This window comes from Tauraco erythrolophus, chromosome 1, assembly GCF_009769465.1.
Source record: "Tauraco erythrolophus isolate bTauEry1 chromosome 1, bTauEry1.pri, whole genome shotgun sequence".
Lineage (NCBI taxonomy): Eukaryota > Metazoa > Chordata > Aves > Musophagiformes > Musophagidae > Tauraco > Tauraco erythrolophus.
This window is the reverse complement of record NC_141465.1, coordinates 20,385,241-20,402,803: the sequence shown is the minus strand read 5'-3', so window position 1 is coordinate 20,402,803 and position 17,563 is coordinate 20,385,241. Positions and strand designations below refer to the sequence as shown.

General features: G+C 36.0%; 1 protein-coding gene across 2 annotated transcripts in view; it reads right to left on the bottom strand.

The window, feature by feature from the left end:
- Positions 1-17,563, bottom strand: part of GBE1 (1,4-alpha-glucan branching enzyme 1) — a 172,424-nt gene that overhangs the window by 121,796 nt on the left and 33,065 nt on the right. For both annotated transcript variants that reach the window (XM_086631299.1, XM_086631307.1), the window contains exon 2: positions 7,852-8,021. In XM_086631299.1, the coding sequence (XP_086487425.1) occupies positions 7,852-8,021 (170 nt within the window). The remainder of the gene's footprint in view (positions 1-7,851; positions 8,022-17,563) is intronic.

Sequence of the window (17,563 nt, the reverse complement as noted above, 5' to 3'; positions counted from 1 at the left end):
CATATAACATGGTATCTACTGTAAATTACAGGCCTGTCAGTGATCATCACTAAGAGAAGGAGAGCAGGACAGCAGTCATCCAAGGGCTTCTGGATGCTCCCAAAGCACTCAAGGTACTTAAAGGGCAAAAAGGGAGTTGGAGGTAGAAAGTAGGGCAATATATTATGCATAAACTAGAAAAATTACATGCTCATTTAGAGCATGTTTGCATAATCCAAGTGGAACTGATACAGTCCTTAAAGCAAAATTAATGACAACTGAGGGGTAACGCAGCCAGGTAGGTATCTGGAAGCCAGCTGGAGGAACTGAAGAACTGGAAGAACTTATGCCTGTGTCTGGACAATTACAGCACATTTTGTCCAAAGCAGGACCTTCATCTGGAGTATAGGATCAGGATCAGTACTTAAACTTCAAATACCATCATATGGTAAGAAATCTGTATTGAATGCTCAGAATGAGCATCTCCAAACAACACTGCACCTTTTAACAGAAAAACAAGGGGAAAAAAAACAAAGATGGTAAAAGTATTAAATCTGATATTTTCTTTTAAACTGCAAACTGCTAAACTGTCTTAAATAAACAATTGGGCAAGAATGGGAAAACAAAAGAAAGATGAAAAAAGCAAAAAACATTTTAAGAAGTTGCAGGAAGACTACTTTAAGGAACCTGTTAGGATTTATGATAGTCAAGACCCTCTTATGGAAATAACTATCAATTCTTTTAACCTTCTTCCCCCTCACAGACACCTGATCATCCTCATTGCTTTTTGTGAAACTCTTTCCAATTGAGCTGTATCTTTAGATTAAAATGCATGAACTGAACCAAATATGTCAGGTGATGGCTTGCTAACACTGAGCAAAATAAAAAGTTACAGCAAAAGTCTTAGGCTCAGTCTCTACAAAACTCACTTGGGGAAACAGACTGAAATTCTGTTCATGATGTACACCAAGAACGCTAAATTATTACACTATTCAAAAAAGGTTCTCGTGACCTCTGTTACAAGCACGTCTCTTCCCCGTGTTACAGGGGGAACGGTTGCATCTCTCTACGCATTTAAGCATTTCTGCTCTCCACAGGCAGCTTTAACAATTCTGCCCAAGTTACTTACACTTTTCCCTCCACCTGCTAGCAATACTGGATGCTCCTGTTAATCCTTCCTCTTATCAGCCACAGTCCTTCATCACTGGGGCTCCATGGTTAATGACTTCAGAATAAATGCAAAGCAATACCCAACCATCCCATATGGTCCTACTTAAAACCATTGTTTACTACTTACCCCTGGAGAGGAACTCATTTGGGAAGGTTACAACTGAAAATATTGCTTTGTATTAAGGCAAGAGATAAAAAAAGGTAAAACATCCTGAAAATTGAAGGCTTCCTTCAAAGACAAAGTAGCTCAGGTTTCTCTCAGTTTTACTGCTTAGTTTTCAGATTCTTCCGCAAAACAGTCAAAAATGCCTCAGGGAGGAAAAAAAAACAAACCAAAACAAAAACACAAACCAAAAAGGACCAAAACCTGAATAGCAGGCTATTCAGAAGTTGAAAATATAAAGATACGAATACCTTAGTTTGAAAACAGGGACTTCAAAGACTCTGCCAATAGCTACAAACAGAAAAAGGCTGAGAAGATTACCAGCAGAAGTTCAAATAATCAGCTTGAATATGTTTTAGGAAAAAAAAGGACACTATCACTAAACCCATAAGCCATACACAAAGAGTTTCTATACAAAAGTTCAGGCCCTAGATAGGTCTTAATCCAACATGGAAGATATCTTGAATAGCCTGGTACTTTCAGTTGCTCTCATCTCTGTGACTGGATCTTCCAAAATCAGACAATTATTTAAACATTACATCCTACCTCAACAACACAAGGCACAAGGGAACTTATTGCTCAGAACTGCACCCTTAGCATGCTAAAGAATCATGAACTGAGCTTTAACCTAGAACTAAATTCAAAGCTGTAACAGCTTGGATTCTACCATTTGTCATTAAAAATCAATTGAAATGCAATACTTCTAGCTAAATTATAAATTAAGGGACTTCTTGCTCCATATTCTATTTTCACATTGACAAGTATATAGCCACACAGCTCTGAGGCTCATGGCTTAACCTGAAGTTTCATATCAGAAGTTAACACCTGCTTCACATAGAGAAGGGGAGTACTTCTTGCATATGGACCAAATTATTCACTTGTTCCAATGTAAGAGCTGATACATTAGTGCAATATCATAACTATTTTGTCAAGAGTGAAAAAACTTCATAATGTGAAGTTGAATTCTCAAGTGCAATAAACCCGTATTTTAGGGCAGTTATATTTCCCCATTTCACACACACTTCTGATAAACTGAAAGATGCTCAAAGAGAATACAGAGTCCAGCAAGCATTCACGTATCTTCCTTGAGGAAAAGATATCAGACAAATAGCAGTTCAGACAAGGGAAGGGCATCAAAATCCCACTATGCTATAAGATACCTTTATACCATTTGCTTGGAATATGAAATCAAAATATAAACGGAGACATTCTCTAAGGACACTATACTGTTCTACATAGTGGCCAATTAGGTTGTCTTCTTTCTACATTGCCTGATTTCCAACAGCTCAATAGCAGGGTCATTAACATAATCTGCTTTAAAAGTGATTAAGCAGCTCAAACACTGATATAAAAACAAATGTCATTGCTTCTCAGATAGGATGTCTCCCTGGGTATTAATAGCCGCTTATACTTCAGTCTACTGCCTTCAGTTGTCTGCAGCCACAGAAGTATAGCACTATTTGACTTATGTATTCATGAGATTTCGGTATTTTTCTATTAAAAGGTTTGAAAAAAGCAGTAAAACGTTCAGTATCACACCATAGTAGTATCTAGGCTCCATTTAGGAAAGAGTTTGAATCAAGTCTAGCAAAAAAAAAAAATATAATTCTAAGATATTAAAAGTATCCAATCAGCCTGTCAGATATCAAATTATGGGGGCTCTGAAGGAAGCTTGTCAGAGTTTAAATAATAAATAAACCTCCCCTCAAAATCAACCAGCCCACCCTCCAACCCTAGCAGAAGTCTTCCCTACTAGTGTAAGAAATAGGATGCAGAAGCAGACATTACACAGTGATCAATATTTTAGATTCAATATTAGCTAGGAGGGAGGGGAAGGCAAAGAAAAGAAAAAAGGGGACTAAAGAACAGAAACCACAAGTTTGACAATGTATTATATCAAATACTGACTTCTAAATTAGCATACATATAGTTAGTTACTCTTTCAAGCTTTTTAAAGCCAGTAACATTTTTTGAATTAAAATATTTTTTACAGATCTACTAAGTCTCTGCATGGCCAAATACAGTTTTGAGTGTTTTAATTCCCAAACAAATTCTGTGGGTTACTCTCAAAACTTGGCAGTTCAGTGATTTATTTTGAAATAGTTGATTGTAAAGTAGCAGTAAATTGCCAGCAGTCTCCAAGTTCCTCAGCAGCACAGCATGCAAATAAAATATTCAGTGTGTTATCACTGAGAGTTTTTAAGGTAGCTATAATGTTAATACTGCCTCCAGTATCAGAAATTCAGCTAATTGCCTCATACACTTGATTTACTGAGAGGGTAAAAGTACTAATTGACGAATCTTAATGTATCTGGATGCTCATTTCATACTTCTCAGATAAAGCATTGTTCTAGAACACCAAAAGATATAATATCTTTTCATTTCCCATTATGGAGTTTTAAAGAAGAGACAAAAAGAACTCTTAGAATGCTGGGATTTTCTTGAATTTATGCTTTTCATTCTCCAATCCAGATACAGATTTGTGTACTATTACTAGATTCTAGCTTTTTTCCAGTGATACTAAGTAGTATTCTGTAAATAGAAGCTATACCATTGATTATCAACTGTCTCAGAATGAGATACAAAAATACCATAATTTAGGACAAAATACCTTAATATCAAAACTTTTGTTGTCTGCTACAAGGCATAAAAGCCATTCATAAAAACAACTATATTTGCAGGACTGCTGCTTCAAATGTATATAATTACAGAATTAAATTATTCATGTTTATCTTAAGCACAGTTCATAATAAGCCTATTAACAACTATCAACTTCATTATAAATTCTGAAAGAAGTTTAAGTTCTCTGTAACACAGTCTGCACTTCCCATTATGTGCTGGGTTTGGCTGGGACAGAGTTAATTTTCTTCAGAGTAGCTGGTATGGGACAATGTTTTGAATTTGTGCTGGAAACAGTGTTGGTAACACAGGGATGTTTTAGTCACTGCTGAGCAGTGATTACACAGCACCAAGGCCTTTTCTGCTTCTCATACCACCCCACCAGTGAGTAGGCTGAGGGTACACAAGAAGTTGGGAGTGGACACAGCTGGGACAGCTGACCAAAACTGACCAAAGGGATATTCCATACCATGTGATGTCGTGCTCAGCATAAAAAACTGGAATAAGAAGGAGGAAGACAGATGTTTGGAGTGATGGCGTTTGCCTTCCCAAGTTACCATGAAGCATGCTGGAGCCCTGCTTTCCTGGAGATGGCTGAACACCTGCCTGCCCATGGGAAGTAGTAAATTAGTTCCTTGGTTTGCTCTGCTTGCGTGCATGGCTTTTGCTTTCCCTATTGAACTGTCTTTGTACCAACCCAGGAGTTTTATCGCTTTTACCCTCTGATTCTCTCCCCATCCCACCAGGGGAGAGTGAGCAAGCAGCTGGGTGGGCCTTAGTTTTAAATATGTATTTAAAACTACATGGCTGGGGTTAAACCGTAACACATTATAATTTTTACTAGTTTTTGATCCTCAAAAACGTAATAGATTAAACATGAGGGACTAATATTTTGTGTCCTCTCTTGTGCTTTCCCATCAAACATATAAAAAAGACTCACAAACAATACCGTATTATTTAGTGAAACAGTATGAGAAAACATTGCCATCCATCTCCCTACATGAGAACTAAAAAACAAAGCATGACTTGACTGTTTCTGTATTATATGCCATCATATTTCAGTTTAAAACCTAAAGAGCTACTATCTAAGTTCCATGTTTGTTTCTTTGTGTAAGACTTCCAATTTCCCCATCAAGTGGTTCAATTAAAGATTCCTTATAAAAAGCTGAGTTTTCTAAAAAAAAATCTTATTAAAAACAATCCTGATATTCAATTTAAATACAATATAATCATAAATTTAGTTTGAGACTTTAACCTGCTTGAAAACTTAGACAAAGGTTAAAGGGATTCAGTTTTAATTAAACATATCTTTACCAACCTGAATCTATATCTTACGGTTTTGCAACCCAATTTCTCATTGGAATATTATTAAAGCTCGTCTGAATTGAATGACAGTCCTCCGTTCCTCTAGGCTTTCTGAGTACATTGTCTTCCCCTTTGGGAATGAATACTTTACTATGACTGATGAATATGATATACAGGACAAATGCAGTTTTTCCACATTAAAGTGAATTTCTTTTTAGTCTTTTGACTTCTTACTGCCACATTTCATTAGCATCTAGATACAACTGCTCTAAAATATTAGTCCTAAATTTCTGCTTCATATGATGTATTACGTGAAATATTTTAAATGAGTTAGAGTTTAGGAAACTATTCCAGTTTTTAGCTACTGTATTCTGGTATATGTGTACTTCCCCCTCCAACTCACCAAGTCAATTTACAAGTTATATCTTTTTTTTAAAATATTAGTTATTAATTTCATTAAAAGTCTGTTTTTAAAATGGCCATCTATTAAAATACGTATTTAAAACAAATATATTCTAGTCTTCAACTGCGTTGAGAAAATTTAACTTAAAGACTCCTATATTCATCACATAAAAACCTTGAGCAATGGGTAGGGTTGCAGAGAGTAGAGGAGTAGCGAGGAGGACATTTTGTGTGTGCTTATGCACATAAAGTTGAGCCACTGAAATATCCTCATCTAGCTGTCTTGCAGTCAGCATCAATATCTGGCATCACTGTAATCTAGCAGTAGGTCAACTATACTCATGATTCATTATTAAGTTTTGAATCAGGACATATCTGATTCCCATATTAAAATTCAAATACTAGCACTAACTTATTTTGTCAATATCTATTCCAATAAAAAGACAAGGAGTATTTCAAGGAAAGCTACTCTAGCACTCACTAGGTTAACCATATCAAACAGGACTATGGTTAAAAATAGTGTCGCACTAACTTTTCTGTTCATCTTCTGCATTAAAAGCAAAAGATTTTTCTAAAAACAGTCATTTTCTACAGACAAATTATCACAGTGAATAGTGGGCACAGACCCTCTCATTGAGTTCTTAAAGAAAAAGAGAAAATACAAATTGCTGACAGTTAAAATAGATTTATTTTATGACTCTGATGTTTGGAAACTGAAGCATAACGTGAATATTTAAACACTTGTTTTTGCTTATTCTATTTATAAGTGTATTGATCTTGGAACTATAGAAAAATAGTACTAAAACAGACTGCTGTGAAGCATTGAAAAAAAATCTTAGCAATGGACCTGAAAAACACTGCCAGGGTAGTCCACTTATTTCTTAATTATTGTGCATGTTTTTACAGAAGCTTAACCATAGCACTTTAGAAAGCACTACTAGATACTACAGCCAATAGCATATGTAATGAGTCTTATAATTTTAACGTTACATAAGTACATACAATTTCAAGATCACAATTTCCTTCCTCAAATACAGAGTTTTCCCATTCAATCACTTCCTCAAACGGGTAAAGAAGGAAAACTCACCATTTAACTACTTCTGCTTAACCATACGTTAATTGCCTCAAATCGGCAATTCATGTACCTTTTTGTAATACAAATACACACACTGAACTCTCACCAGATCAGTATCAGATCAAAACAAAAGCTGGATAAATAACACTGCATGCTTCTGAAATGCAGTTAAATGAACAAAATCATTTCACAGATGAAGTCTCAGTTCAGTAAGAGCCAGCAATGGAATTCCTAGCGTCTTGATGGACTAATACCTAACCCTGTAGAAGGGATAGAGTGAAGAGGTGAAAGAGAAAGATTCAACAAAAATCCTCAAAAGCCCAAACAAAAAGGAGAGAGTAGCACTAGCATTGCAGGATTTAAGAGTAAAAATGCGTCTCACTTCCATTTAAGAATTCGCAGAATATGATTTGAGTGTAGCTAGCCTTCCGAATGAGGAGCAAATTTACACTTTTGTCTCAAGTTTTAAGTAAGTGAATCAACATCTTCCCAGTTCTCACAGTAAACAATGTAATTCTTCCATGTAATCCTACCACCTTCCTGTTCTACTAACATCCATCCTTCTCCTCCTCTCAAAACAGAACACCACCTGCTCTTTCATAAGCTTGTTAGTTTAATTTTAGGTTACCATCTTCCAGCAAGACTTTTGTCTACACTCTCATGATTAGTGGGAATTTCAAAGGGCCTTGGTCCTTGGACAACACTGCTGCTAGATCAGTCAAAGATAAAGCAAGTTATTTCACTGCTATTTCTCCTCCTCTGCATACAGTTTTATAGAAGCCTAACTGTAGAGTTTTAGGAAGAATCTCTCTTTAGACACTTTCAGTCTAAAGCCATAGTGTGATCAGGCTATATCCTTTAGACAAGTCATTGCCTTTCAGGTATTTAAAAAAATAAAAATAAAAATAAAGATACACATAATATTGACGATACAACAGAAATACCTATGTTCTTCAGCTACTGCAATGTGGAGTAAAAGATTATTAGCTTAAGTTACGAAATGCCACTACATCAGGAAGCCACGACATACATTTTTATTATGAGAATTTCATCATTGCTACAAAACTGTCTTTAAGTGAAGAAGGTATTGATCTAAAACACAGTACAGGAGAGAAGAAATATTCCTAAAAATACTTACTGAAATCACCTGCAAGAAACACTGCTTCTGCTCCTGGTGCCCACTCTTTGCAATATATTCCACCATCCACAAATTGGTTAACTCCGAAGGTTTTGTAACTTTTTGAAAACTTATCAAGGCCTCCTTCGTTTTCCTCAATGTTCTTCAAGTGGTTATAAAACAGAGAATACCTTTCAATGAAAATAGATAAGATTTTTAGAAAGTTTAGTAAGTGCCTTTCTTACATTAAGAGTAACAAATGTAAGAACACAAAAAAAACAAACCTTAAGTGAGACACTGTCATGCTATGTCCTAAGACTACAATATCATACTCACTGATCTCTACAGAAATAGAAAAAACAACATCAAATACCAACCATACCATTTTTCCATGGTTATTACACAGTGCAAAGTTGCAATCTTCATGTTTGTCTGTATTTTCTCTACTTTATGGGTACAGTTTGCACTTTAAATCTAAGACTTCAACTCCTGATTTGCAGTCAAGAAATCACAGTATTACTACACAACGGGAGAACTTCACACTTTGAACAGCCCAGCACTTTTTCTTCCATCTTATTAGTATCAGGCACAGGCCTCCTAGGGAGAATTGTATAGGCCTGTTACATTGCTCACAGCCAATTTTAATAGACAATCTCAGGACACTGAAGAGCTTGCAGCACAGCATAAAGCAAGTATGGAGAAACTAGCCTGGCACTTGCAAAAAGCAGCTCCTTAAGCAACCTCTCCACAGAGACCATCAGCAAGAACATGCAGTCCCCTGACACTGCAACGATTTGGAAAACTAAATTATCACTTCATAGAAGTAATTATTTGGACCATACCCTACTTACCCCAGTAGGACCTGAAACGCCCCAAACTTCCAACATAAAAATTTACTAGGAAGAGCTTGGAGGTTTTCGATGTATTTTGCTATGTTTTCTCCAAGAAATTCCCATCAATTCAAGAAACACACATCAGGTGCACAATATAAGTAAGAAGATCAACTTTGACTCTTAAAACGTGAGCTACTATGTGAAGAAGCACAGCTAAAAGCTTCAGTTTAGAATTTTATTAATGCTACCTGTATGTTTTTCTGGTTTTAAATATGACATCCCCAATGTAAATTAGAAATGTGTTTGTGTTCTCCATATATGAAAAGGAGTCTTCTGAAACGTATAAAAATTACTAAGAATCCCAGCAAGAACAACTTGTCTGCGTCATTACATTTACTGTATATTGAAAAAAGAAACAGAAACAGTAAACAAGCAAAACAGCATTATGGGATGATATCTTGTTGGTTTATAAACAGATAAATAAATAAAATGAGAGAGGTACCTTGTCTGCAGTGTCCAGACTTAAGACACTGGTCTGATTTGTTCTGAAGTTTACTTTTAGAATTGGCCCTTAATTAGTTCAAAGTAGAGAATTAAAATGCCTATTTACCGGTTTAAGGTAAAATAACATTACTTACATTAATTTAGAGTACTAGGACTACTTTCAAGGCTAATCTCCTAGCAAGTTTTTTTCTGATGTTCACCTCTAAACAGCAAGATTTGAGAAATGCCTCAGAATACACTACAGCAAATACACTTTTTGCCCATTCACCTGCATTGTTCCTTTAAAATTTGCTCATGGGTATCACCCTCAGAAATGCATTACCAACAACTACTGCTCAGATAACCAATTTTATTTATAATGCTTAGAGGAGAATATTTTGTCAGATTTCTAAGTATAAATGTATTACATCTATATACAAGCCTAGTTGACTGACTGAAGTTTTAACCAACTGCGATCACAGAAAGATTTATATAAGTAAAGTTTAAATACAGAAACACAGAGCAAGTCACAAATAGCCTCGAAAGTTCAACATATGACATTTGGTAAAGGCAAAATTACTCCCTTACTGAAGAGTTCCCCTAAAAAAAAAAAAAGTATTTTGGTTTGTATAGCTCTTCTTAAAATTTTAAGCCTTCCTTTAAAGTATGTCAGTTATATTATATAAGAATAGAGTGCTATCTGCAAATTCCATTTCTTCACCATACATAAGCTGTTTGAAAATTGCTGACTGTCACATGTATTAATTTTAACTACTTTCACCGCAGCTGAAGCAGGAAACCTTTTGTATATGCTACAGGTAACTGTTGTAACTCCAGAAAAGATCTAACTGAAGCAATGAATTTGACACACTTAAAATAGAAAAGGCGTTTAGGAATAGGTTATCTACTTCATCTTCTCCCCCCCATACTTGGTAAAAATACATTTTCGCAGCGTTAAGAAGATCTTTGACTGGATGTGATACTTCCCTACATTTAAAAACAAGCGGTAAGCTTCATCTTTAAACAAAAGCCAGTCATACAAATCTTTGGAAGCTGGAGAGGAAGGAGATTCATTAACAGAAAAGAACAGCAGGGCCACAGAGGAGGACTGAAATCCCTGTGCAGAAAAAAAAAAGGCTATGATATGCTTCACATAACCCAGAGGCATACACGTGCTGACTGCCTACTGCTCTTCCTCCAGGAGTTCTCCCTAGCAGAGGAGAATCAAACCCATTCATCTCATTCCTAAGAAAAAAGCAGCAAACGAATTCAAGATTTGAGAGTGGGTTTATGGAGTGAGAGGGATGAATATGGGACTTTCAGAAAGCAATTATATGATCTACGTCTTTGGGAAAAATCACTGACAGTAATACACACAGTGCAAGTTCTGGATTCTTGTTACAGAAGCACTAAGAATACATCCACTGTTTCACTTTTTGTCTTTCAGTAAATTCAGGCAAAGAGATCACAATGCTTAAATATATGAAATGATCATGAGTATTAATGTAAAAAAAAAAAAAAAGACCACTCTTTTTGCTCATTTTGCAATGGTGGTGATCAAGATTAACAAGCTCAATTAAAAAATTTATTTTGGAGGACAGGGGTCAAGGAAGGAAGCAAATCAGAAAAGCTGTCAATCAGGGATGTTAAATATTATTACAATAATAGTTCTTTATATAGAACAAATTTGGAACAAGTAATATAGCATCATTGAGTAACAATGCTCCTTCAATTTGTACACAAGCACATTGCGTGTGATAGAGCAAGTTAATTCAGGTATTACTGCTGCATCATCATTGCAGAAATCATGATTATTGAAACAACTGGTGCTCTCCATAATGTTTTTTTTTAAGATGACATTCTATCAAGCATTCAGGTTTAATGTTTTTTAAACCACCTTCTGAAATTATCAAATATAAAATTGTAGTTTGCCCAAAGTTCATTAAAAACTCACTAGCTTCTGAAAAGAATTAATTACGTGTGCTGTGAACTATTGTAAAAACTCATCTCAGGAGATGACACACATCCAGACACAGAACGAGGTTACCTGTCACAGAAGGTCTTGTAAAACAGCAGAAGCATAGTTCTGTATGCTGCTGCGGCTTTAAAGGAAGAGATTCAGTTAAGTGCATTCAGTGCATGCTTATCATTCAGATTTAGGGAACTTAAAGTTTTGCTTTCACAGAATTTTTGGCTTTCATTTCTACAGTACTGAAGCTTGTTCAACATTTCTATCTTCCAAACTGAAACCCCGGGATTACACACAGAAAACTACAGGAAATTCTTTTGTTCAATCAATTCCAAAGATTTATACTGTTTGCTAAGAGCATACAGTGTTAAAACAGGAGAGTTGGGCATTAGATTGATAAGACTGAGTTTCGTGATTCCCTCTTAACGCTGAAAGCTATGTTCTGTTCAGTTATGCATACAGACTCATATGACATACGTGTACATCAGGCAGACTCTGGACACACAGGCATTTCAAAGGTGAGACAACCTCACAAAATTATGGACATGGGAAGAGTGTCAACAACAGCATCCAGAGCTACAAGTCAGGACAACAGGCTGGCTTCTGCCTTCACACTTTCCAGATCTTCATAGCTTAATCGGCAACTGTAAAGTCATGAGATTTTTAAAGCCGTAAGATTTTTCTACTTCCCTGCATTAAAGTTGACAGTGAAGAGGTATCGCAAGGTAAAAACTGTACCCAGGTATGCCTTGAAAACTACAACTGTTACCTTTGGAACAAAAAAACTAAATAGAGCAAAACCAGGAAAGTTGTACATCATGTCCCTTACTACAGCCAGGTATGACAAAACACACCTGACAAGCGCAGATGGCAGAAGGGGGCTGCTTTTAGTATATTTCTTACTCTGGGAGTTCTTATGAAAAAGAAAGCTTTTCAACTCAAGTCCCATATCCATTCATCTCACATCTGTTAACAGAGCAAGGGGTTTTAAAATTAAAATAAATACAATTAGGTGTTTTCTTCAGACTCACCGGAAACAAAGACTTCACAGTCTTGGCATTTTCCCAAGCACATATACGCCCAGCTTGAAACAAGACATTTGGTAACAGAATAGTACTTTTACATCACCATTTTTTTTCCTTCCTCTACCACTATTTCACTGCGAAATACTGGTAATCGTAAACATCACTTGAAACAGCGTCACAACAGTCTTTTCCGATTGTTACATTCATAATTTGTAACACCGCATTGCTTTAAATCCCACACTTTATGTGCAGCTTTGTTTAAACCCTTACAATAGAACAGTAGGAATTGGCTGACTTTCCATAGAAGCAGGATTAAAATATCAAACATGAATTTGTAGAACTGCTATCCAGAAAGCAAGCATCTTGCCAATAAAATAAGCTTCACAGTGAAGGAGTAAAGACAATATTAACTCTGTAGCCATTTCAGGGGCTTACATTTCAGGTGAGGACTTGTTCTTCATACTTCTATCACTAAAACACCCTCAAATGTTTTGTCTTATGGATACCTAGAGACCTAAAACTTACACAGTAGAAGTATACAGTTATCAGAGAAAAAGATGGCCTGAAATCTTTCAGTTCAATGCAAAGTTACACAGTTCTTATCCAAAGCAATAACGTTCTATTTATTTGGTAACCATGATGTACAAAACCCTCCTAATACTGCAGCTCCTATCACCATGGACTTCAGTCAGCTATTGACCCCATTAAAAGGCTCAGGCATATGTTAAAATTAGTAGCTTCAATATGGAGCACAAGAATACAAAAGTTAAGCCCCCCTTGCTCCCCAAAGTCGACTGCCTTAGTGAAATAAGACTTCTGGCAGGCTATTGAAGAAGTCTGATGGCAAGTCAGAACACTGAATTAGGGCTCCTCATAAAGCTTTCATGTCTTTATTCTTCCAAGCAACCAGAGGTACTAACTCCTTCCTGGCCACTTTGTAAAATGACAAAGAAGTATCCTAACATTTTAAACTTTTAGATTTAACCAGGTAAGCTTTAGTTTCTTAGGTATAATGGTAATCTAAACAGAAACTAGTATAACCAAAAAGGCCTTAGCAGAGTACAAGATAACCTCACTTAATCAGTCTCAAACTGAACTCCAAGACAGCTGCAAAACTTCAGGGCATTTTTACGCCCGTTCTCAAATATTTTTATAAAGTTGTAGTTATTGCAGTTTATAGAATAGACCATCAGCTTACTTTAAGAGCTGTGGTATCAACACTGAAATTAACCATTTTAGTCCTCCTGTTCACAATGCTGATTTTAGTAGCAATTCATCTTTAAGATTCTTTTGTCCACATCAGCTTTTGTGTCATAATTTATTTCTACAATATTGGCCCAGTATTAATGCTAATTTATTCAAAACATGAAAGCAAATAGGAGAGACTTTGATAATGGTGTCTGGTGTCCATATGGAAAGCCCGATTTTGCAGATACCAAAGGAAAACTGTATGAAAGAAAATGCCCAGTAAGGTACTCTCTGTAGCCAAACCCTCCGATTTTCCAATAAATACATTTACAGCAACGTCAATGTTAAAAAATAAAGCCACAGTCCAAAAGAAAAGAAAACTCTCAGCTATTTAAGCCTGTTACCTTTCTTTGCATTTCTTCCAATGGAGGTGTTGAAAAGACTACAAGATCCAAAGTAGAAAGGGAAAAATGGTTTGTTTACCCCTCTTTCTCCTCATTTAAACAACAAATCTTAAGAAAACCTGTTTTAGATTTTGAGGTATCATCTATTCTATTTATCAGCTTAATCCTGAAGCCTCTTAAGGGAACGCTGCCTCTTATTTTCAACCTTCCACTCTTCCTTGCCACAGAAGGAGCTGTATCAGCACTACAGTAAAACAAGGAATAGGAAAGCAAAGAGGCCATCAAATCCTGTCCTGTACCATCGCTGACATATCATGAACAACGTTATTCATAAAGTTCATGAGACTTCTAAATTCCATTATCAAAATTTTGCTAGGTCCCCCACAATTATTACTATGACTAGAAAAATGTTACAGAACTTTGCTGGAATCATAGCGGTGGGGGAAAAAAAAAGAGTCAGGCAGTGAAACTCATTCACCTACTGATGTGGACAGACCATCAAAACATTCCACTCTATCTTATGATCTCTATGGAAAATCAAAAGGGTCAAAAATCCATAACAAAAATTTCAAATCATCTGTGTAGATGCACCACACTTTCACCAATGTAATACCATTCACAGATTACTTCTCTATATGATAAGGAATAAACTGTTATAATTTTTGAAGTATTTTTTTCTACAATAAAGTATTATTCAAACAAAGCCACACTTTGAAATTCAGCAAATAAGGAATCGAACATTGCCATTTTTAGTACTGATAAGTCTACTGCATAGAAAGGATTAACAGCTGGTTTTGAATCATATATCAAGAAAGGCTCAAGAGCTGCAATTCTCTTGATATCACAGGCAGCCCATTCTTTAGAGAATGACACCCAGAAATCCTGCAATCTTGACATCAACTAACAGTGACAGTGATCATCTAAATGGCTACATTGAACATGTAAACAGTAACCGCTTCTGTAAAAAACCTTGATAGTTATGGAAGAAGAGGAACTCTGAATCTGAAGATGTGATGTTAACACTTAGGTCATGAACTTCTGTACTTAAGTAGCTCTTACCTTATGCATCTAGTAAAAAAAGTTCATCTGCAGCAATAAAATTCACTCAGAAAACAATGCTATAAAAACAGACTCCCCTGTGGTCTGCCAGAACCCTCAGGGTAACTAGCCAAATTCAATAAGCAACATGCTAGGGCATTTCATAGATGTAAACTCCCAATTCTCTTTGGATGTTCCGTGATTTCACTATGGAGGGGTAACATAGCTTTGTGTCCCAAACTAAATACAACATATTAAAAATTAAGAAATATTTGCTTAGGGATAATTATTTAGTAAGCACTTTCTCTATTGAAAGTTATTCATACAGGACAAGTGATTGATTCAGCATCAACTTTTTTCAAAATAATGTCAAGTGCACTGACATGCAAGTCAAGCCCTAACAACAATATACAGTCTAGTAGGTAGGAGCATGACAAAACACAAAAACTGGCAGAAAACAAAGGGAATCTATGGAGTTTTTCTTCACATCCTACCAGCAGCTGCTATTTCTAACAGAGATGCAAAGATGTGATAAACATGTTTCAGTAGTATTTTAGCAAGAAGATTATTTGCTGACTTAAGTTGTGGCACTGTGCCTTCTGCATGATACAGGGGACTAGACGCAAGCCTCTTCCCCGCTTTGAACATCAGCATAACTTAGTGGCTTCACCAGCATCTGACAGCTGCAATGTTTCTGCCATCAGCTTCTTAACCAAGGTACACAGGGTGCGATTTACAATCAAATGCAGGAGTGATTACGAGATGTATCAAATGCAAACTTCATGCAATCATTTAGTAATAATTGCTCCACTGACTCATCTAAACCAATCCCATTTCTAAGAACACCATTCCCCCCAATATTTAGAGGCTCTCTTACCCACATCCGCATATGTTTGTTCATCTATCACCCTCTTCAGTTTATTAGAAACACATGGATGCACCTCACAGGATAAGTATAACAAATTACTAGTGTTTAGAAGGAGCAAGAGGCAATTTCTTTCCATCAGAAGCCTGGCAAACTACTTAGAGACATCAATTCAAGTGAGAGAGGAAAAGAAACAGAAGTGTATACATAAGTATTAACATTTGCTACAAGAAAGCTATTTCATGTTTTACCCTCTATTGAGATAAAAGGTATATACTTTAAGCTAGACAAGAGCCCCCCCAAAAAAACTACAGCAGCCCTAAAAACATTATGATACTAAGCTGTGTTACAACTTCCCAGAACACCACCGCTCTGTATATTCTGTATCTGCCAAAGCACTTAAGACAGCTTCCCTGTCATGAGGGAACAGTCCCAATAAAACAGCAATTACAATATAATGGGAGTTCTATATGATTTTTTTCTTTGTATATCAGGAAACAAATTTACCAGTAGTATACTTTATTTATTTTGGTTTACACAGCTGAACATTTATCAGATAAATACTTTAGGTACAAGATTTCTTCATTTAATAGTCACTGTCTCACTATCTCTGCTAAGTAGTCTTAATTATGCATATGTACACTAAATTATGCATATGTACACTAAAAACCCTCTCTTACCCTACAATAACTTGCTTCTCTGTTGTGATGACATGCTAAGCAAGTTGGAGTTCTTTTTGAGTTAACATAACTACAGAGAAACTCCACCATATTTGAGCAAAAAGCTGCAGAAGTGTAGAGAGACAGATTTCTTTCTCAGAATCAGCAGACTAAGACTGTGTTAGCTCATGTTTCATATTACACAAGAGAAAATAAACTGAAAGGTCAGTTGAACAGTTACAGCATTGCCCTTTTCCAAGGTAATCAGCAGAGCATGTAGCAAAGATGTGAACACGAGCGTGACTGGAAAGACAGTAGCTGATAAAGAGGCTTTTGCTGCCAAAAGTACATGGGACAAAATAACTGCTCTCTCAATGCCCGTCGAGGAGTGTGGCATACTGCAGGGCTTACTTCAGTAACTCTGATTTATTACTTTAATTTGAAATTGTGTTCTTGTTAAACGTTCAGGTCTGCATATTACCAAAACACACTAGAAAAATGTAACACTGAACATTAATCACATTTTCAGGTAAGCTACAGGAACAGTCTCATTATCAATTTGTTTGTAACAACAACACAATACACAGTCAAAAAATCATCTGGTTTGCTAATGCATTTTTACTTTAAGTCCACAAATTCTTCTTTCTAACAGACTATCTTTGTATTAATAATAGATATCACTTGGGGGACAGTCAGTGATCTCCACAGCACTAGTACAAAGTTGGAATCAAAACACAAACTAAAAGCAGTAGCTACACAAGAGGCTTCAGGAAAAAAAACTCTGCACACAGCGACAAGATAGTCTGGACTTCAGTAACTATTTAATTTAATTTTAGCCGTTTAAGTAAAGCTTTTTTGAATGTTGTCGTTGCTTAGTTTGTGGTTTGTTTGGTTTTTATTAGCTTGCCACAGCAGTAAACATAAGCAACCATGTATTTCTTTTCAAATTTGGATTTCAAGTCTGCTGCATCAGTTTGGCTTCCACATTCTTAGTAATGCTGCAAGTAACACTAACTGGCATAAACGAAGCTCAATACAATGCTAAGACTTATCTTTCTAAATAAACACCCAAGAAGTTAAGCATCAAAAGTTTTAGTTGTCTTCCAAACAGGAAAAAGCTTTTAAGTCAGAAGTCACTTCTGATTATTTCAAATAAAACACCAGATACTCCTCACTACCTTAGCCACCCATCCCACTTTAACGGGCACATTACATAGTAAGAGTTACTTGAATTTCTTAACAGAAAATTGCATGGCTGCTCTAGCTACA